This window comes from Abramis brama, assembly GCF_963993115.1.
Source record: "Abramis brama genome assembly, chromosome: 12".
NCBI lineage: Eukaryota > Metazoa > Chordata > Actinopteri > Cypriniformes > Leuciscidae > Abramis > Abramis brama.
In genome coordinates this window covers 3,493,370-3,516,643 of record NC_139974.1, presented here as the reverse complement: position 1 = coordinate 3,516,643, position 23,274 = coordinate 3,493,370, and the positions used below count along the sequence as shown (strand labels likewise).

The window sequence follows — 23,274 nt, the reverse complement described above, 5'->3', positions numbered from 1 at the left end:
TTCATTCCTTCCCATACCCACTAACATTCCCTTAGTTTAAGAAAACGTAAGCTAGCCAAACTGAGCCAAAGCTTCTGGCCTGGTTGCAGAGTAGTTGTAGAGTTTTTGACTGCATCAATAATAATGTAAACGATGGGCTATATATTAAATGTTCTAGCCTAAAAATGTAAGACGAGCTTTCTTCCAACTTACCTTCTCCATCATGACGTGTGTTCACGCGATGTTGTTGGTTACCTAGTAACGAACGTACGGTGGCCGAGAATGTTCCGTCAACTTCCGTGTGTTTGCGCATCTGTGTTGCCTTGTAACGAACGCAATCTGGCCGAGATACGTGCTGGCGGCAGGAAACTTCACTTTGTGTGCCTGCGCCTGGTATATAACGTTATATATAAAGCTCGCAGGACAACTTGGTTGACATTGCCTTTTCAGCGTGAGAAATACACGGTGTGGCGTGTGAACTGGTTGAATTGCGTGTGTCTCACGCCCAATGCGTGAGACTTGAGAGCCCTGAGGCTAAGATGTGTGCTTCCATTTTAGTTTCCACAAATCCCTTCACTCGATTGGGATGTTCTCTTTTGTTCTGGGCAACAAGTGCAGTAACTGTAACATCGGGCATATTTTGTAGTATTAAACACATATTTATACCGACTTCATCAGGCTCCGAAAATTCTTCACAAAGAACACAAAGAATGGCCTTCTCAGCTGCCATAGTTGCAACTCTTGCGTCATCAGAACAGTGTGTTCAACGCATCACCGTTTCTGTTTAAAAAACGTTGTGCAACATTTTGTCGGGGCTGAATGCAGCCCTGCTTTAAATGTCAGATGTATCATTCATTAGTATTTGAGTCACATGACGGAGGCCCGTCTGACGAGGTCGACTCTGATTGGATGAGACTCGCGAAGAGGCGTGTCCAGGTCTGTACGCATGTTTCTTTTGTTGTTTTTTTTACAATTTGTGCAAATTTCAGTAATAATTTAATTAAATTTCAGTCCGCTCATAAATTTTTCAAATGACTTTAGAAGACCTTATGGCACAGAATGTCATAGGGACTATTTATGGAGTAAGATTTATTTATTAATTTACATTCATTTACTTATTGATTGGCTGTTTGGAACGTGATATAATGTTTTGTTTTATATGTTAACTGTTAAAACTGAAAACTGTGTTTTAAGATAGTTTTAAAAATATAATACTGTCAACAAAGAATGTAAATCATTTTTTTAACGGCTGGACTTTTCCTCAACACGTGACGTCAGGAATGAAACAGAAAGGGTGGTTCCTCCAGCAGCCAGTGAGGGGCGACAGTGAGCTGATACACCTGCACACCTGACGCTCAATACAACCCGGAAGAGACGAGATAAACATTCACTTCAGTGTTTAATCTGTTCAAGATGCTCGTCTGAAATATAATGGATGAAAATGGTGTATTGACTCTACTTTTTAAATGTTCTGTATAGACATAAGAATGTTTTTGCTTATTTTTGTATTGTTTCTCTCTTTATTTAGCGATGGGCTGCAAGGTAAGAACACGGTTTATTAGTTTCAGTAGACTAGATGCGATATATAAATTACAGTCACTTACAAACATACTATGAGTAGTATAAAATATAATGTAAAATAAAATACAGTTTTACAGTATACTTTATAGTATAGTATGTTTTCAGGTTTTAAGTTAGTTTTATCCTCCATTTGACAATGTTTTCATAGTTTTTTTTTTTTATATACTGTATGTTCCTCAGAGAAACACTTCCTGCTCTACAAGTTTACAGTCCTGACCAAATCAGACTCATTCCCAGAGTTCAGTGCTGTGTGTGTTCATGATGACAGACGGATCAAACACTTCAGTAATGAAGAACGAGTCTGGATTCTGGCTGATAAAGACTGGACTGAAGCTCCTGAAGATCCTCCTGATTCTAGAGACTGGTTCATACATCAGATCAGGACTCTGTCAGACTGCACAGACTCACTGTGTTCTGGTGAGATTCATGCTTTACTCTTATTAATTATCAGACATTATATTTACTGTGAGTTTCTCATGAGTGTTGATCGGTGATTGTAGATCATGTTCTGCAGAGAATAATTGGCTGTGAACTGGAGAAACTTCCTGATGGATCAGTGAATCTGACTGTCTTTGATGAATATGGATTTGATGGAGACGATCTTTTATCCTTTAATTATGACACTATGCAGTGGATTGATAAAAACCCCAAAGCCAAAGAAACTAAAGAGAAATGGGATCATCAAACTGGACGCAACAAGTTCCTGCAGTATTTCCTGAAGACCTGCACTGACTGGATCTCAACGTTTCACAACACAAACAAGAGCAAGTTCTGATCAGATCAGTTTAATTAACTGTGTGTGTGTGTGTGTGTGTGTGTGTGTGTGTGTGTGTGTGTTTTTGTCTATATGAGTTGAAGAGCCTTAAGGAAATGTTCTTGATGCAGCAGATCATGTTCATCTGGTCTACAGGAGTTGATGTTTATCAGTTAATGTTAAGACTTAAAGGGGTGGTTCGGGATTTTTGACATCGGACCTCATTTTTAAGTCAGCCTGGTTGTTATTCATCAGTGGAGACATTTTAAAAAAAAAATTATCCAGTCCTTATATTTGGATAGTTAGCCGATGCTAGGCTAGCGCGAGTCAATGGGTATATGTTAGCCAGCCATTAAAAACCGTTTTACCCACTCCACAGTGCACCAAACGCAAATCAATTATAACACTAGACTATCGATGTATTAGCCTGGGAAAACCCAGACTACTTCCGGCGAATTTTAATTCTCTCTTCAGGATAGTCTGGAGAAGAGCCCATTCAAACTCATTACTGTGCCGCTGAAATCACGGCACCAATCAGAAACGTTTGGGGAGGGATTTACATGCAACGCATTCTCATCCTAGGGCGTCATAATACTGACGCTTTTGAAATTTCTTTAATATCCGACGCAAAGGGCACCCTTTAGCGTCAACATGTGACGCCGGTTACCGCCGTGAAACATCACTCGTTTGAATCATAGACAGTATATAAACGAATCAATTATCGCGTCTGTTTTGAGCGATTTAAACTTACCGTTTTCGTTAAAACCGGAGCAAAGAACAACACTCGAAGCATACGTCATCCCCTTCATCGATCTGATTGGTTTTAAGACTATACAATTGCGCCCAGATGAATTTGAGCTACGTCAGTTGGTGACGCCCCTTTGGAAACGATTTGTATACATAGCTTCCTGTTACGTCCTATGAGAGTCTAGGGTTCTTTTAACAGAACGTAACATTTTACAATTTTAAAGACCATTTGTCTGGGCCCTGCCACAGCACCACAACAACGAGATTCTTGTTAACTTTTTTTATTCAAAAGGCTCTTAACATAGCTTAGGGAGGAACAAAGGCTTCAGAAGGGGGCAATGCCAAAATAATAAACAAAACGCCAGATCTACCTGTTTTTATATATTCTTAATAAGCCTTACAAAGAAAATACAAATAAATAACAGAAGTCTAAACTCACTCCCTACCTAGCCACAAAACAGGAGAAAAAGGGGTTACAAGAAAATAAAATGGCGCCCGCCTCCCTACAGTTCCCAAGTCACAAACAAAAGAAAATCAGGAGAATAACAGTTTAGGGAGGAACATAAATCAAAGGTGGCTTTACAGCTTAAGAGGTTTTAAGATTGAAGCGTCTCACAATCAAGCAGACTCTCCAGCAACAGCATTCAACAGTAAGCAGGCTACAGCACAGATCCACAACAAGGGCACACTAGCTCCAAACAACAGGACCGGGCAGGACACAGACCATGCTCTGGAGAAGAGTTCTCCACGATTGAGAGTTCTTCCGGATTTTATACTGCTTCCCTCCTGGATGGTAAGCAGGTGCAGCTGGAGACGCAATCAGCTACCTGCCAGAGGAAAGAGTGGGAGGAGCCAAAGGAGAGCAAGAGACAACAAAAACAACAGAAAGAAAAACATACCACAGTACAATAATAACTCACAAAAATATACGTCTTTAGACGTAACACTCCCACCAGCAAGTTACAAACAATACCCCTAAAGAAATGTTTGTAAACTAAGAATTAGGCATCCTAATTGTCCACACTGTATACTCTAGAAAGTGCATCTGCTACAATATTTTCGGAACCTTTACGGTGTTGAATGTCAAGGTTATACTCTTGTATGATTAAAGACCAGCGCATCAGTCGTTGGTTTGAGTTGCACATTCTCCAAAGGAATACCAAGGGGTTGTGATCAGTGTACACCACCACCGGGTTACAACTACTTCCCAAGTAAACTTCAAAGTGTTGCAATGCCAAGAGTAAGGCTAAAGCCTCTTTTTCAATAGTGCTGTACCTCTGTTGACATTTTGTAAACTTCTTGGAGAAGTAACTCACAGGATGCTCTACACCAGCCAAGTCTTCTTGCAGCAATACAGCACCTGCCCCTGAAAAACTTGCATCCACCTGCAACTTGAAGGGCAGAGCAAAATTTGGAGCAGAAAGGACGGGGGCATGGCACAACAGGTCTTTTGCAGCATTAAATGCACTGTTACAATCATGACTCCACACAAATTTTCTGGAAGTGCTCAGGAGATCTGTCAACGGGACAACTACAGAAGCAAAGTTTTTACAGAAGCTTCTGTAGTAACCAGCCATACCCAGAAATCGTCTCAGTTCTCTTTTGTTAGTAGGAATGGGAAAATTCAGTATGGCAGCAACTTTTCCTTCAACTGGCCTCACTTGCCCTTGGCCCACCTTTTTACCCAAATAGGTAACTACAGCCTTCGCAAACTCACACTTCACTAAGTTCAACGTCAATGATGCCTCAGATAACCTACTAAAAACTTGGTTAAGACTATTCAGATGGTCTTTCCAACTAGCTGAATAAATCACTACATCATCCAAGTAGGCCTCACAGTTGGTCACCCCTGACAACACGTGCCGCATTAGACGTTGGAAGGTCGCAGGTGCATTTCGCATCCCGAAGGCCATAACAGAATATTGTAGGAAGTTGTCAGGGGTAACAAAAGCAGAGATTTCTGAAGCTCGAGGTGTGAGTGGCACCTGCCAGTATCCTTTTAGAAGATCCAATTTGGTGACGTAACGTGCAGAACCAACTCTGTCAACACAGTCCTCTATTTGAGGTAGAGGAAAAGAGTCAGGCTTGGTGACGTTATTAACTTTGCGGTAGTCAGTACAAAAACGATAGGACGAGTCAGCTTTAGGAACAAGCAAACATGGTGAACTCCAAGGGCTCTGGCTGGGCGTAGCAAAACCATGTTGCAACAAATATTCAACCTCTGACTTCATTACTTCACGTTTATGCGGGTTGACAAGGTAAGGATGTTGTTTAATAGGCACAGAGTCACCTACATCGATGTCATGTGTGAGGACAGTAGTTTGGCGGGGAACATCAGAAAACAAGGTGGGATACACACTTATTAACTCTACTATATTAGTGCGTTGGGTCTTAGGCAAGTGAGCAAGATACGAGTCTAAGTTACTCAATACTGCAGAATTGTTCAGACGCGTACAAGACATTCGGTCTTCATTTTCAATCAGATTATCCTCCAATGGACAATATGCAGTAGGCAGCAGTGTAGAAGTAACCGCAGACACTACATCAGAGACAGGGACTTCGTTTGCGATCTCGTTCGTGACATAAGCCTTCAACATGTTCACATGACACACTCGACTTTTTCTCCTACGATCTGGAGTTGAGATTACATAATCAGTGTCAGTAAGTCTTTTCTCAACAGCATAGGGACCAGTGAATTTAGCCTGCAGTGCTGACCCGGGGACTGGAAGCAAGACCAAAACCAAATCGTTGGGTTGAAAGTTGCGCTTTACACATCTCTTGTCATAACGCAATTTCATCTTGGATTGTGCACTTATCAGATGAGCTTTTGCTATCTCACAAGCCTTATGGAGACGTTCACGAAAATCACTTACGTAGTCCAACACATTACTAGATACTGAGTTTTTTGATAATAACTGCTCACTTAGCAGTTTCAAAGGCCCACGAACAGTGTGCCCAAAGACAAGTTCCGCAGGGCTAAAACCTAAAGACTCCTGCACAGTCTCCCTAGCTGCGAACATTAACAACGGCAAGCCCTCAACCCAGTCTTTGCCAGTACTGAGACAATATGCACGTAGCATAGATTTTAGAGTTTGGTGAAAGCGTTCCAGCGCACCCTGGGACTCTGGATGGTATGCGCTGGATAGTTTATGATCAACTCCTAACTCTTTTAACACTTGTGCGAACACTTTTGAAGTGAAGTTAGTACCTTGATCGGTTTGGATAACTTTAGGCAATCCAAACATTGAGCAGAACCTAACTATCTCCTTCACTACCGTCTGGGCTTTAAGAGTACGGAGCGGAACAGCTTCCGGAAACCGAGTTGCAGCACACATCAACGTCAAAACATATTGATGCCCTGATTTTGATCTTGGTAACGGCCCAACACAATCCAAAATCAGACGTTCAAACGGTTCACCCACTGCTGGAATCGGATGGAGGGGAGCAGAAGGTAAAGTCTGATTCGGCTTACCCGCAAGTTGGCAGATGTGGCAAGTCTTGCAGAATTTGGAAACACTAGACTTCAGTCCAGGCCAAAAGAAGTATCGGGAAATGCGCTTGTAGGTTTTGTTAACCCCAAGATGGCCAGAGAGTGGATGCTCATGGGCAAGCTGCAATACCACAGAACGATAACCAGAAGGCAAAACAACTTGATAGACATCTAAAGCATCACCAACATCATGTGGTTTCCAGCGACGCATTAGGACATCATCTTCCCAAAAAAAACCTATCCTAGCATCGTACAAGTCTCCGAACTGAACAGCAGCTTCCATGCAGGGTGCTAGAGATTGATCAGACCTTTGAGCAGCAATTAAGTGTTCCCTTTCAAATTCCAGAGCTGTTGCTTTTAAAACTGAGTTCACAGAACCATCAGGAGCTAGTTGTGGTTTAATAGATAGAGTACACTCCTGGCGACTATTTGCTGGATTCAGAAACGAGTCAGCAAGATTCACTGTCTCTTCCCACTTCTGTGCCTGAGCACGAGTTACTGCACAAGAAGGGAATACAGAAGGGAAACAAACAGCAACATCAGAGTCAGGCGATATCTCCGGTGTATCGACAACAACTGGAGAGGGGAAAACTTTACCACCTGCCAAGTCATTCCCCAAGATAAGGCTTACACCATCCACAGGCAGCTCAGTTCTCACACCAAGAGGAGCCATACCTGTAACCAGATCAGACTTAAGATAAACCACATGTACTGGCACCCTCACACATCCTAACTCAATTCCACGTACCAACACATCAGAACCAGAGTACGTTTCGGCAGAGAACGGCAAAGCATCTGCTAAGATAAATGACTGTGTTGCACCAGTGTCTCTCAGAATGGAGATAGGCTTACCCAGAGATTCAGTACAAAGGGAAACAGAACCATTAAAGAGAAAAGGTTCAAACCCAGAACCATTAGCCGGTACCGAACAGTTTTTAGGGACTGAGACAGCTTGAGCAAAAGCCACACTTTTAGATTTCCCAGCAGCACTTTTCTGTTTCCACGCTTTACAATCCATAATCAAGTGGCCTGGATCCAAACAGTAGAAACAAACACGTTTGCCACCAGAGCGTTTTGCATCAGCCTTATGACTTTTCTCGGCCATCTCCCTCAAAACACTGATAGTTTCCTTCTCTGCCTGCTCAGTATTAAAAACCTGACGTTTGGACTGACGTGAAGATGGAAATACTGTCTTATGGGTGAGCACAAACTCATCTGCTATCACAGCAGCTTCGGAGAGCGTGTTTACCTTTTGTTCATTCAAATGAACAACTACAGGTTCTGGTGCACAATTTTTAAACTCTTCCAGTAAGATGAGTTCTTGCAACTGCTCAAAATTGGTGACTTTGTTAGAGAGGCACCACTTCTCAAAGAGTGTTTTTTTCTCTCCCGCAAACTCTACATATGTTTGTTTGGCTGTTTTCATTAAGTGTCGGAAGCGCTGACGGTAGGCTTCAGGAACCAATTCATATGCTCTCAATACCGCAGCTTTGACAATCTCATAATCCAGAGACTGCTCAATCGGAAGTGAAGAACAGACCTCTTGTGCCTTGCCTACAAAATTGCACTGTAGAAGAAGGCCCCACATGTCTTTTGGCCACCCCAACTTAGCAGCGATGCGTTCAAAAGTGGTGAAATAACAATCTACTTCAGCTTCCCTAAAAGGTGGCACCAGTTTTACATACTTCACAACATCAAAGTTTGGCTGGGTATTGCCTACTGGGTCGTAGCTAACCGTGTCGGATCGTGAAGGTGAACTCTCAAACGTTGGTGGGGAGGGAGCTCTCAAGCGCGGAAGGGGAACAGGCTTCCTGCGCAAAGCCTCAGCTTCTAATTCAAGAGTTTTTAGCTTAATGTCACGCTGTGCTTCAACCTCAACAGTACGGAGTTGTACTACTTTAATATCATGTTCTTGTCTTTTTAGCTCCAAGTCAAGCTCTTTTAACTTAACTGCCGTCATCGGATCTAATCGAGATTCAGTGGGAAGGGGTAAACCTAAAGCAGAAGCGTCTTCCACTGCTACATTCTCCTCTGACACATCCAGTGGTGATTCAGCAGGTAAAATGCCTGTATTCACCAGTGCACTATACAGCTCCCTTTTAATCACTTGCTTTGCAGCATCTCTGGACACAGTAACATTAAAGAAATCAGCAATTACCAAAAAATCTTTTTTTCTACACTGATTAAAAACTTCTGTAGTTGGTGCAAGTGTAAACGCCAAAAGATCAAATTCCATTTTGACGCATGCAGTCTGCCCTCACCCCAAAAAATGAAATCAGCCAAAACTTACAACCTATAATACAAAAGTCTCACTGAAAAACCAACAATATGCTACAATGAGGTCTATCTTAAAAATGGGTATTTTACAAGAGAAAGTCACCAATTATAAAAGTGCCTTAATGAGTAAGTTCAAAAACAAATAACTTGGTAGCGGACAAAGGACAAATTCTACAAACTATCCAATTCGCAAAGGACGAGCCCCCAAATATGATACAAATATGCTCAACTGAGAAGGGTCTGGTTTTAACCAGGCTATCGATGTATATGTCCGTTGAGAGAATAATGTTAGAAATCAAACTTACCTTTCATCACATTGCATTAGTTATAATTTGTTCCCTGTAATCATAAGCCTTTGTCTACAGCAGCAGCGGAGTTATATTGATTACCTAGGCAACCGAGTGAGCCGGTACACACATGATGCAAGAGTACCGGCATTTACCTGCCGCAGGCACACTGTGTGTTTACTTTTTGCCGCATTACTAACCGGAGCATAGTAAAATTCCGCAGCTGCTGAGAAACTAGTTCCTTTGGGATCATTGAGATGAAAGGTAATGTTTGATTTCTAACATTATTCTCTCAACGGACATATACATCGATAGTCTAGTGTTATAATTGATTTGCGTTTGGTGCACTGTGGAGTGGGTAAAACGGTTTTTAATGGCTGGCTAACATATACCTATTGACTCGCGCTAGCCTAGCATCGGCTAACTAACCAAATATAAGGACTGGATAATTTTTTTTTAAAAATGTCTCCACTGATGAATAACAACCAGGCTGACTTAAAAATGAGGTCCGATGTCAAAAATCCCGAACCACCCCTTTAAACAGAGAATTATAAAGACAAACCTTTGGTTAAAAGGCTAATTCACCTTGTCATCATTTTGTTACCGTTGTTGTTTCCCTTATGTGGAACACAAAAGATGAATTTATAATGATTAATTTTATTGATTAAATGAAGAATGCATTTTTTTTCACCACACAGAAACCATTGAGACAGAATCAGTTCATAATGATTTTATTCTTCTTTCTGCTCCAGGTTCTCCAGATGTTCATGTCTCTGTGAGTAATTCTCCAGATGATGAAAGTAAGCTGGTTCTGGTCTGTCTGGCCACTGGTTTCTACCCCAGAGATGTTCAGATGAACATTAGATTGAACAGAATTAATCTTGAGGATCAAACATCTTCTGGAATCAGACCAAATGAAGATGAAACCTTTCAGATGAGAATCAGTGTGAAGATCGACAGAAACCATGAAGGATCTTATGACTGTCTGGTCACTCACAGCAGTCTGACTGAACCAGTTACAGTAGACTGGGGTAAATATGATCATAAATACAGTCACTCGCAAGGAGAACATGATAATGCTGAAATAGATTAAAGTTGCCACCCACAAAAAATTACAGTGTCTCAATTCAGTTTAACAGTTTATGATGTTGATATAAAACATTTATTTAAAAATAAATACAATGAGTTTGTTTTTATTTATTTTATGTTATTTTTTTTTCACTCTGCAGATGGAAAATGTTCTAACTGTGAACCAGAATCTCGATGGCCTGTTATAGCAGGAGGAATAGCAGCAGTAATAGCAGCAGGAGGAATACTAGTAATAGCAGCAGGAGTAATAGCAAGAGTAATAGCAAGAATAATAGAAGCAGTAATGGCAGGAGGAATAGGAGAAATAGGAGCAGTAATAGCAGGATTAACAACAGTAGTAACAGCAGGAATAGCAGGAGTAATAGCAGGAGTAATGGCAGGCGGAATAGCAGGAGTAATAGCAGGAGTAATAGCAGGAGTAATAGCAGGAGTAATAGCAGGAGTAATGGCAGGAATAGGAGCAGTAATACCAAGAGTAATAGCAGGAGCAATAGCAGGAGGAATAGGAGTAATAGTAGGCGTAATAGCAGGAGTAATAGAAGAAGAGAGAAGGTGGTGACTGGTGAGTTATAAATATTCAGCATGATCGAAGTTTTTTTAATATTTTTGTATTTCTTTTGTTTAAAGACATTTTTAAAATGTATGAACTAGAAATGAAAAGTTTGCCAGTATACATCAGTAGAAATATGTGAACATGGTGATAGAGATTTTGATCATTTTGAAATGTGAAGTGTGAATAAATGTAAACATATTTATATGTTGTAATGGAAAAATGTGATTTCCATTGATCTTCAACATATATTGCAAAGTAATGTGTCACGTGTCTATAATGTCAATGTGTGAAACAAGATATATGAATGTACTGCCTGGGGAGGGGCTGGGTGTGACGCTTCAGGAACATATGGGACAGGATCTTTGACCTAGTATCTGACAGTTTGTGTCTTTAGGTATAGAAACTTGAATAGCAATGGGTCCCTATAATCTATATTGGTTAAAGATACAGCCACTGGGAAGGAACCTTGAAACATGGTATAAAGGCTGCCCATCTCTTCCTGTCTGTGTGTCACTCACCCTACAGTGTAACGTCTGTGTGGTAGACTGAACCTTCTTGCAAGAATACATACTTTTAAAAGACCATTTGATTCAGAGTGTTGTAGCAAGAGGCCCTTATCAGAATGGCATTTCCTGCGCAACGGCTGTTTCTGGAACTAAACAACAGAACAGGAAGTCACCCAGTTTCTGTGAGATGTCAGAAGCAGAAGTGCTCGAGCCAGGCCTGGATTGGGTAATCGGGAGAATCGGGAGAATTCCCGGTGGGCCGCTTCACTTTTGGGCCGGTCGAGGATTTTTTTTTGTTTTTTTTTAGGTTTTTTTTGTTTCAAATTTCAATGTCACGTTAGTAACATTACACGTTCCGCCTTCTGACACTGCAGCGTGCAGCTTCTGCATGGGTTGTACCATGTGAGGGAGTTCTCCCCTCCCCTACTATAGAGTTGGTTGGGTCCATAGCCCGTCTTTTCCAAAACGTTTTAGGTAGGCTACCGCGGCCGCGGGCCCGCGGCATCGCCGGCGCCTACCGATAGCTGGGCCGGCCCTACCGTAACGGTACGCGTCAGGGAGGATGGCTGGGAGGAAGAGGCCAGGAGGTATGGAAGCTTGTTTGCGTCACAGAATAAAACGTTTTAAAAGATAATTGCGACTTTTTATCTCACACTTGCGAGTTTACATTTCGGAATACATCAGAATTGCGTGAAATAAAGTCTCAATTGCGTGTTATAAAGTCAGAATTGCCTGAAATAAAGTTGCAATTGCGTGTTATAAAGTCAGCATTGCGAGATGGTCAGAATTGTGAGATATAAAGTCACAATTGCGTGTTATAAAGTCAGCATTGTGTGAATTAAAGTCGATTGCTTCTTATAGTCAGAAATTGCAAGATATAAAGTCAGAACTGCGTGAAATAAAGTTGCAATTGCTTCTTTTTAAAGTCAGAAATACAGAATTGCGAAATATAGTCTGAATTGTGTGATATAAAATCGCAATTGCTTCTTATAAAGTCTAAGTGAATTATTATTTAACCTTTACATTATTTGTTGAACTATGGTATTAATACCAACTACACAATAGTAACAACTGAACTGTTGCTTCATTTATCCAAATTGGAAAAAGTGCTAATTTGGAATTCCACCGTGGAAAAAGTGGGCCGGTCTTGGGCATGAACTCCAGGGCTGAAAAGTGGCCCCACTCCGGCCCTGGCTCGAGCTTGTGAGGAAGATTAGTATCAAGGACTGTTAGAAAATCAGCTTAGAGCTGTGCTTTTAAATGTTAGTGGAAAATCATCTTACGGCAGGACCTGAATTCAGCCGAATTCAAGACTATAAAAGAAGCAAACAAAGGTTTATTGCTCTTCCTTGCAATCATCAATCTAGCACGCCAGCTTTGCTAGAAGCAAGAAGCCTACTAGCTTTAGCTATTTTTACACCTGTTAGTACTCAAATATAATCTGTAACAAGTATTCTTTTCATTTGATTATTTTAATAAAGTTTGTTAAAATATTTATTATAATCATCTGACTGGACCTTGGATTAATTGAGTACAGTTTTCTTCTGCCTGGATCAGGAAATCCTTTCTGGGAGAAACGCAGGAGGGGTGAGCATGCTTTTTGACAAAAGAACAATTACCATGTGTTCTGATTTGATCATACAGTATAGCCTAGCCAAAGAGGCAGCATGTAACATAGGTGATGTTATATTGCAAAGAAGGTTTAAGAAGTACCACAAAATATAGACTTATAATACAGGTAATGAATCTATTATTTTTATAATATAATATTCCTGCTGATGAAAGTAAGCTGGTTCTGGTCTGTCTGGCCACTGGTTTCTACCCCAGAGATGTTCAGATGAACATTAGATTGAACAGAATTAATCTTGAGGATCAAACATCTTCTGGAATCAGACCAAATGATGATGATGAAACCTTTCAGATGAGAATCAGTGTGAAGATCGACAGAAACCATGAAGGATCTTACGACTGTCTGGTCACTCACAGCAGCCTGACAGAACCAGTTACAGTAGACTGGGGTAAATATGATCATAATTACAGTCTTGAGTGAATATGAATGATCTTTATACAGTAATGGTGCTTCTGCATCAGTCATATTGTATCAGGAGAACATGATGATGCTGGAATAGATTCAGGTCACAAACAAATACAGTTGAAGTGCCTCGATTCAGTTCAACAGGTGATAAGCATTCATAATGTTTCTGGTTATATATAATTATACTGTATATATTCTTCATTCTGCAGTTGAAGCATGTTTTGACTGTGAAACAGAATGTTTCAGGGCCTCATTGTTTGATCGATAAACGATGAGCACAGAATCGATGAGTAGAATCACACCAATAGATGCTTCGATGTCTGACCAGTCCACAGCCCTCCAGTCATTTCCATTGTCTTTTATCTCTCTTTCATCTCTCGCTCACTCTCTCTCTCTCTGCATGTGTGCATGTGGATGCATTAGGTATCACTCCTTCATATCTGTGTTTTGCATTTGTGGCTAATTTCATTTGCAAAATTTCATAAAAGGTCTCTGTTGCTAGGTTTTATAGGCTACTACACAAACTGTATATTCTGTCTACTTGCACCAATGTTTCTCAAAGTGTGGGGCGCGCCAAAGCTGTTTAATAAACTACTGTGAAAATATCGTCTGATGACTTTTACACACGTGTCTTTAGCAGAGACTGATATTGATTCATTTAGATTTAGATTTCATTCAATTCAACTTTGTTAAAGAGTTGAAGGATCTAATTCTTCGGCACACCAATATATACAAGTTCAGCGATCAGCAAAATTTATTAAATAATTTTTTTGAAATTGTTTAAATTTCAATACTTCACAAATAATCAAATATGTTTTATTACTTAATTGATAGTAATTAAACATAATTACTATCAATTAAGTCATAAAACGTATTTGATTATTTGTGAAGTTAATGTGTTTGTATTTTTATAGAGCATATACACACTGAAGCTGAATATCTGACTCGCTGCTTCTAAGTGCTTTAAATCAACATGAAATCAATTTAGACTATTTTCAACTTTTTTTAACTCTTAATTCATGATCCTAAATTAATTATATTTCAATCACATGGAATATTTAGAGAAACTTCACCATCCACACTAGCCTAGAAACTAGACGCACCCTAGCGGCAGCAAAAATTATTTTGCAGCTAGGTGAGTCTAGACACTCTCAATAGACCTTCTAGCTGCAAAAACCCAAATTGGGTCAGGCCAATCACAACGCGTATAGAGGAGGCGGGGCGGGCTTAACATAATGACGACAGAAATGCGAAAAGATAATAAAAGATTGAGACAAACCTTACAAATCCTGTTCGACTTTATCGATGTTTTATCTACCGCCACTCCGACATGCAGTAGTCTCTCGGCAATACTTAACGTTAGTTGTTTCTTCTGTTTATCGAAAATGCTTGCTGAATGTACAAGCACACCCGCAATTCTCATATTTTTTTTCACAAAAACGGCAACAGTCATTATGCTCCATTACAATAACATTTGGTCGCTTACAGAAATCTCTTCATCAAACTTTGCCGCGAAACACTTTCCCATCAATTATTTTCCTTCGCTCTGACTACGTCACCTTCTTCGTTGCTCTGATTGGTTGTAGCGCTATCCTATTGCGTGCAGAGGGATTTGGAGAGACAACCGTTTATCCCACCCCTCGGAGCAAGCCGCGTCTATGGAGAGTTTCCAGACTATACATCTTGATGTAAGTCTGGCTCGCCAGGCTACATCCACACAATATGTGATATGGTCAAAAAGTGAAAATAACATAAGTCAAATGTATCACTCATTTGTATTTGTGTCACATGACGGATGCCAGTCTGACGAGGTCGACTCTGATTGGATGAGACTCGCGAAGAGGCGTGTCCAGTTGTGCATGTTTGTTTTTTTGTTTTTTACAATTTGTGCAAATTTCATTAATAATTTAATTAAATTTCAGTCCGCTCATAAATTTGTCAAATGACTTCAGAAGACCTTATGGCACAGAATCCATTAGGACTATTTATGGAGTAAGATTAATTTATTAATTTACTTATTGATTGATTGTCCTGTTTGGACTGTGATATAATGTTTTGTTGTATATGTTAACAGTTAAAACTGTGAAAACTGTGTTTTAAGATAGTTTTAAAAAGATAATACTGTTAACAACGAATTTAAATTATTTTTTAACGGCTGGACTTTTCCTCAACACGTGACGTCAGGAATGAAACAGAAAGTGTGGTTCCTCCAGCAGCCAGTGAGGGGCGACAGTGAGCTGATACACCTGCACACCTGACGCTCAATACAACCCGGAAGAGACGAGATAAACATTCACTTCAGTGTTTAATCTGTTCAAGATGCAAAAAAATATAATGGATGAAAATGGTGTATTGACACTAATTTTTAAATGTTCTGTAGAAACATAAGATTGTTTTTGCTTATTTTTGTATTGTTTCTCTCTTTATTTAGCGATGGGCTGCAAGGTAAGAACACGGTTTATTAGTTTCAGTAGACTAGATGTGACCTACAGTCACTTACATACATACTATGAATAGTATAAAATATCATGTAAAATAAAATACAGTTCTCTTACGAGAGGTCTCTCGTACTGCATTTGTAAAAATGCAATGGGGAAAAACTCTTTTCCACGAAATACTGAAGCCAAAAAATTATCCTATAATTTTGCATTGTTGTAAGGCGCGTTGCAGCAGCACACAGCCAAAGGCGAGACGGCTCGCTCGCTCATTGGCTGCTCTGCAGCAACTGTATTAGCCTATCGAGCGAGGTCTGAGGTGACGTCAGACCAATGACGTCACCTCAGACGCTTCGCGCCCTCCGTGCCACTTCCCGCCGAAACGGGGGTGGCCTAGCCTTATAAAAGGAGCTCGAAAAGGCTGATTCACTGATTTTTCAACTCTTCAGCGAAGCTCTCGCATCGCTGGATCACGGAAGAAGCCGCGCCGTCTGAGAAAGCACTTCAGTGGGACGAGCCACTCTGAAGCTGCTGGCCCACGCCGCCTTCGACTGCCGTTCCAGCTGCACTATCCGGCGCATATATCCTTTAAGCCTTCTTACTGTTCTTTGTGTGTGTGTGTGTGTTCGCCCTGCGACACGCACTACTAAAAGAGCTAGTGTCTTTCTAAAGGTGCCTTCCTGCGACTCGTGCCGAGCCCCACTCAGCGAGGGAGACCGCCATGTCATCTGCGTCTCCTGCCTGTGAAGATCATGCAGCGCTCGCGCTCGCCGACGGCGGCTGCCCTCACTGCGAGCTATTGCCTATGGTGACTCTTAGGACTCGCCTGGCATTTTTCTCCGAGCCTGCACCTCCCGCTACACTGCCGCGCCGTAAAAAGTGTCGCTCTCAGCGGGCCCCTGAGTCTTCTCCAGCCTGACCAAGCTCGCCGGTTCGCCCGCCTGCTTCTCCGGCTTCGCCCGAATCACTTCCCGATGCTCAGCGGCTGCGGTCTGCCGCCGCTTCATTCGAGGAAGATGATGCTAAAGCCGCGTCGGGGGAGGATGACACGTGTTCTCTGCTAGCCTCGGGCAGCGAGGATTGGGCGAGCTCTGAGGATCTCACGCCTCCTGCTCGTAAACCTGGCAAGAGAGCTAACATCGAGAGGGAACTGATGCGCGTACTCACGTTGGCCGCGGCGAGCCTCGGCCTCGAGCCTGCTCCGGAACTCCCTTCTCATACCCGGCTGGATGGTTGCTTCTTTCCTGGTGAGCGCTCTTCGTCTGAGTCCAAGCCCGCTCCATTTCTTCCTGAGCTTCACGAAGAAGTTGCGAAAGCTTGGGGTGCTCCCCTCTCAGCACGAACCCGTTCGTCTGTGTCACCAGCATTCTCCACTCTGGACGATGCTAAAAACAGAGGCTACCACTCACTTCCGCCTGTGGAACAGGCGATAGCAACCCATCTTTGCCCGCCCTCTGCTGGACGGCGGACGAAACCGGTATTGCCATCCAAAGCCTGCCGCACGACGTCAACACTGCTCGCACAAATTTTCTCCGCCGCTGGGCAGGCTGCGTCTGCACTACATAGGATGGCCACGCTGCAGATATTTCAGGGTGATCTCCTCCGTAAGTTTGACGAGATGGGACCTGACGCTATCTGCCTCACGGACCTGCGTAGCGCTTCGGACCTCACCCTTCGCGCTACTAAGTCTGCTGCACAGGCCATTGGACGGTGCATGGCTTCCGCTACTGTAGCTGAGAGACATCTTTGGCTGACGCTCTCGGAGATGTACGAGTCTGAGCGCACCACGTTCCTCGACTCCCTGCTATCTTCTGCCGGCCTCTTTGGATCCTCCGTCAACGAGTTTGTGGAGAGATTCGCCGAGGCTCAGAAAGCGTCTCAAGCCTTCAAGCACTTCCTCCCGAAGCGCTCCGGCTCTGCGTCGGGTCGTGCTAAACCGACCGCTCTGAGCTCTCAGCCACAGCAACCGCCTCCCGCTGCTTCATCGCAACGACGACAGGAATGCAGCTCGAGACCCCGTTCTCGCTCGACCAGCCGCCGCCCCGCTCCGCGTGGACCGCGGCAGAAGGTCACAGTGAAACCGGAAGCCCCGAAGACATCCTAGCATGCCTAGGAAAGCGCCGGTGTTTGAGTCCCGATGCGGCCGTACTCTCACCAAAGCGCACCGCTGTTTCAGTTCCAGGAACTGCGACTGCCTCAGCGTATTCTGCAATGCGCAAGCCCGTACAGCTGCCCGCTTGCCTGCACACAAAAGCTGTTTTTACGGCTACCCAGATAAATCCTGTAAAGAGTGTATTTTCTGGTGTCCCGGCCATGGCCGATGGTGCTATAAATGTAGAGCTGATGCCCACTTTCCAGTGCCCATCCCTACACACAAGCACAGCCCTTCACACAGGGCTCGCGCTCATAAGCTCGACCCAGGTCGAACGCGCACCCAACATAGCAAACGTGCCCACTGCCCAGTGCCCACAAACACTATGTTATGCATGTCGCACGGTTTCTGTAAAGACGAAACCTGTGTGTGCTCACTCTGTTCAGACAGACAGCACGCTCAATGCAGTAAATGTGCCCGCCCCGCTGCGCCCACATTTACCCACAGACATCATGAGCCCGGCCACGGCCGATGGTGCTATAAATGTAGAGCTGATGCCCACTTCCCAGTGCCCATCCCTACACACAAGCACAGCCCTTCACACAGAGCTCGCGCTCATAAGCTCGACCCAGGTCGAACGCGCACCCAACATAGCACAAACACTATGTTATGCATGTCGCACGGTTTCTGTAAAAACGAAACCTGTGTGCGCTCGCTCTGTTCAGACAGACAGCGCGCTCAATGCAGTAAATGTGCCCGCCCCGCTGCGCCCACATTTACCCACAGACTTCATGAGTCCTACGGAACTCGCTCAGCCCTCCCTCAATCGGTTAAGCACCGTAGCGGGGTCGACGGCGAGTGTCCCGCCCGCTGTAATCAGCGCGCTCCCCGCCTCGAATGTCACTGGCATCACGCCTATGTTACTGCACACCGAAGCGCTTCGGTCGTCCAGCGACCAGAGCGTGCTTCGCATCCAACCCTTAGCCAACCACGCAGATGCATGGGCAGCGCTTCCAGGGGTTTCGGATTCGGTGCTAGACAATATAAATAGAGGCTACTCGCTACAGTTCTATCGACGTCCCCGCCGCTTTACAGCGCGCGTTGAGATGAAAGTAAATTCAGAAGTAGCACACCTACTTCGTACCGAGATATCAGAACTGATGAGCAAAGGGGCTATAGAGCCTTTATACTTCCTGGTTTCCATACTGGATCTAAGACAGCTAAACAAAGCATTGACGAAACGCAGTTTCAAAATGCTCACAACCAGAAAAATCCTCGCGCATATTCGCAGAGGGGACTGGTTTATGTCAATAGATCTGAAGGACGCGTATTTTCATATACAGATAGCGTCACGTCACAGGCGTTTCTTGAGATTCGCCTTCGAGGGACAGGCAATCCAGTACACAGTCCTGCCGTTCGGCTTGTCCCTGGCACCTCGTACATTTACGAGGTGCATGGACGCAGCGCTCGCGCCCCTCAGGCTTCGAGGCATGCGAGTGCTGAATTATTTGGACGACTGGCTGATTCTAGCTCAATCGCGATCAGAGCTCGTGGAGCACAGGACCATTTTACTCAATCACCTCGAGAATCTTGGTCTCAGAGTCAATTGGGTGAAGAGCTGTCTGAACCCCAGTCAAACGATATCGTTTCTGGGCACAGTTCTGGACTCGCGGTCTATGATAGCGCGGCTGTCTTCACAGTGTGTGCTGAGCATTCAGCGTGTGATAGAACGGATCAGGGAAACAAAATGTTCAGTACTGCTTGTAGCACCGTTCTGGAGGAACCAACCATGGTTCCCAGTTCTGATGCAGTTAGCAGATACTGCCCCTTGGCCAGTGCCATTGAGGAGGGACCTCCTCTCTCAGGCCAGGGGTTCGATTTGGCATCCTCACCCGGAGTTGTGGTCCCTCCACGTGTGGGTGCTCAACGGGTACCCGCTGACCTCTCAGTGGGAGTGCTAAATACTATCACTCAGGCTAGGGCTCCGTCTACCAGACGGCTCTATGCCTCAAAGTGGTCGGTGTTCTCCAGCTGGTGCACAGCTCGGGTTTTTTCACCCTTCTACTGTGGGGTGACGGGGTGTCTCCTTCCTACAGGAGCCTACAGGAGCAAAAATATTTTTTACAGTGTGGCTTTATATAACAGTAGGAGCGGCAGCATTTCTTCTTCTACTTCTAGTTCTCATTTGTTGGTGGATCAACAAAAAGAAAGTGTCAAACGGTGAGTTCAACATATTCAACATGATTGTTACAGTTTTAAATCTGTTATTTGTAAATATTCTTGTCTTAAAGATATTTTTTGAGCTGGATAGTTTGACTGTATCCGCGCCCCGATAGAAAATAAACCAAGAGAAATTAAAAGTTTTTCAATTTGGTTGATTCTAAAAATACAGTATTCTTATGTTCGGCAAGAAATGTAGTTTAAGGCTTTAATTTTTGTTCATTCATCCATTTCTAATTGGTGACAACTCTATTTTAGTATGAATACTTAATCATGACAGTCACTTCTTATGTTCCTTGCAATGCATTCCCTAGGGCGTCATATACTGACGCTTTTGACATTTCGTCTACATCGAACGCACATGGCACTCTTTAGCGTCAATATGACACGCACAGAGCTTTGTTCGGTTATGGGTAGGTTTAGGTCTGGGGTAGGGTTAGACCGCTAGGAGGCGCCTTCTGGCCCATATCTATCTGCGTCTTTTCTTGAATAAAATTTCTTGAATATTTCAAAAGATCGATAACATATTATATGTATTACATGTAACATGATTCTCTGTTGTTGTTTCAGGAGGGGGAATCGGATACGAAATGATGAAACTGAGAAGGAGGTTGACCGGCCCAAGAGTGATCAGGAACTCCGCAAATCGGTTACCAGAAAACTTCCTGCCATTATATTTTACTTTCTTTTTTTGTATATAATGTCACAAGATTATACATTTTTATTATGTTGTTTCATTATGTGTATCATTTGGTTATAAAGTTTTTGTTCTAAAAATAGCATAAATCATAAAAGGTTGATTTTGCGATGTTTGTATGTGGTCTAGGTGATTGGAAAGGCATAATCCCACACTGTAAAAAAACAACAACTAATTTTACAGAAAACAACAGATTTCTTTGAAGGTCATTTTCTTCTATTTTAAATTGTACTCAAAACTGTAAAACTACAAACATTATCTCTAAATTAACAACTCGACTGTTATTTGAAATAATATGACATTAATTACAGTAATTCACATTTTTATACAGAAATATTACTGTATTTTTATTCACTATTTCTTCTGTTTTCTTAAATAACATAAACTTACAAAAAATATTTAATTAACAGTAACAAAACAGTTAAATGATAAACCTATAAAATGACTGCCAGACAAAAACCTTGAAATTAAAGTAAAATATCCTAATTTAAATAAAACGTAAACACAGTTATTTTCAGACCTGCCAACCTGTACGTATTTTGCGTAGCGGATACGCATTTTGACTTCAAAGTACGCTGGTACGATTTGTTACTCTAAACTACGCAAAAACCTGGTGACGCCTCTGCACGCACAGTCCTCAAATCAAGCAACAGCAAAAGAAGAAGAGTTCGACCAATCATAGCGCTGGATTCATTCCCCAAATAGCAAGCGGGGATGATTGACAGATGCGTAAAGCCTATCATCAAAAAGAGACTGAATATCGACACCAATATCGGACACATCCGTAAAAACCCCAAGTGGACCTCTAGGTTGAAAAATTGGCAATGCAAGTGAATGGGAGAAAATAATTATTTTCTGGTCCCGTTTGAATTGTTCCATGAATGTGAACATATGTTGTCTGTGAATTTTTTATATAATTTTTCATTTTACGAGTTTGACAGTATATTGTATGATTCTTTGGCTAGCAGTTGTGGAAAAGATAATTTTAAAATTAAATTTCACGGGCTAAGTTTAAATTTTGTTCTTGCTTGTTTTTTTTTTTGTTTTGTTTTTTTACTGTTAACAGCCCTTATATGTCGGATTTGTGTAATTTACCGGTATACTTGATATTCTTTTTTTAAAGTGATTCGTTATGCTATTATTGGACTCCTGTCTAATCACTGTCAACTGTTTTCTATAAATATGTTTGTATTGGTAACATTTATTCAGCTAATGCGTGTCCTGTTTAAAATGTGCAATGCTCAAATGCAAAGACAGCACGTCACAAATAGAAGCCCTTTTCCCTGTGGTATTTAGTATCATATTTGGATATTGGAATAATAAATTAAGTAGCCTATCTTAACTGTACATTTTTTTTTTTGATTACATTAGTAAGCCCCCCAGTAGGTATTTTACTGGTATTTCCTGAATTATTATGATCAACCTCTCTTCTCTGGTTACTAGTGCAATACATCATTTACTGTAAGAGTTATTATCATGATTATGTAACTTTTTGTGGCCATGGTTAAACTCTTCAGGCTGAATTTATGTAACAACCAAGATCCTTTCTTTCAAAAGATGTTCAAAAGGACTTTGTGTGTGTCTGTAATATTTACTTTATTAATATTCTGTGTTCTAAATCCTGTCAGGGGACTTTGTGTGTGTTGGTAATATTTACTTTATTATTCTGTGTTCTAAATCCTGTCAGGGGACTTTGTGTGTGTTTGTAATATTAACTTCATTATGCTGTGTCATGATTGGCTGAGCTACAGGAACACTATAGAGATACAGATATTCCCCGCGTTCCTCATAGTTTTCCTGTAATTGGACTAATCATAATCAGGTTATGGGTTTGATTCCCAGAGAATATGTGTTGATCAAATGTCCAGATTCTTTATGGAGTGTAATACTCTGAAGTGTGAGACATATGCTACTGTAAATGCGCCTCTTTGTGTTAAAGAGTGTGTTAAATACTGAGAAATAAACGAGTCTTGAGTAACTGTGAGTGTGTGTTTATTGGACATAGTGAAACATGATGTTTAGGTTTGACTGATATCATACATTTCTCTCAGCTCATATGAATACAGCATGTGTTCGATAGTCAAAGGAGATTAAATATTATTTCAACAACAACAGCAAAAACTATAGTAAGAATAAGAAGTTTTACTTTTTTGTATGGAATGAATAGAAATATGAATTAAGGCTTGAGAGTTTTTTCTTTGATGCATCTTTTATTAATCAAACATTAAATCAGTGCAGAGCTCAGAAGATATGATCAGATTTATGTGTTTCTGATACTGATCAAATCCAGCAGATCTAAAGCAGCAGAGCGTTTGTTAAAACATGGATATGAAATATTAATTCTGCTCTACTTGTCACTCTCATGTAAAGCCTTTTACACACATTAAGCAGAAACCTATGAGAGAGTCTCTATTGATTCATTAGATGATTATCAGGATCTAATTCTTCAGCACACCAAAAATATCCAAGTTCAGGAATCTGAAAGTGACATTTATAACAGGTTTTTACACAATGTAATTGTTGAGTAGATTT

The 23,274-nt window shown here is 41.9% G+C and overlaps 2 protein-coding genes and 1 long non-coding RNA gene across 3 annotated transcripts in view; all 3 read left to right on the top strand.

Moving 5' to 3' along the window:
• Positions 1 to 23,274, top strand: part of LOC311093954 (uncharacterized protein) — a gene marked incomplete at its 5' end in the record, with an annotated part of 471,534 nt that overhangs the window by 437,786 nt on the left and 10,474 nt on the right. The gene's annotated exons all lie outside the window — the stretch shown is intronic.
• On the top strand, positions 1,295 to 10,763 carry LOC311093773 (zinc-alpha-2-glycoprotein-like; the record flags this gene model as incomplete). Its single annotated transcript, XM_084131369.1, has 5 exons — positions 1,295 to 1,521; positions 1,741 to 1,977; positions 2,061 to 2,324; positions 9,868 to 10,146; positions 10,345 to 10,763. The coding sequence occupies exons 1-5, from the start codon at positions 1,446 to 1,448 to the stop codon at positions 10,761 to 10,763; spliced, it is 1,275 nt and encodes a 424-aa protein (XP_083987495.1). The 5' UTR covers positions 1,295 to 1,445.
• On the top strand, positions 13,508 to 21,132 carry LOC311093761. Its single transcript, XR_014608480.1, has 3 exons — positions 13,508 to 13,537; positions 19,953 to 20,045; positions 20,616 to 21,132. It is a non-coding gene; the product is annotated as an uncharacterized lncRNA (long non-coding RNA).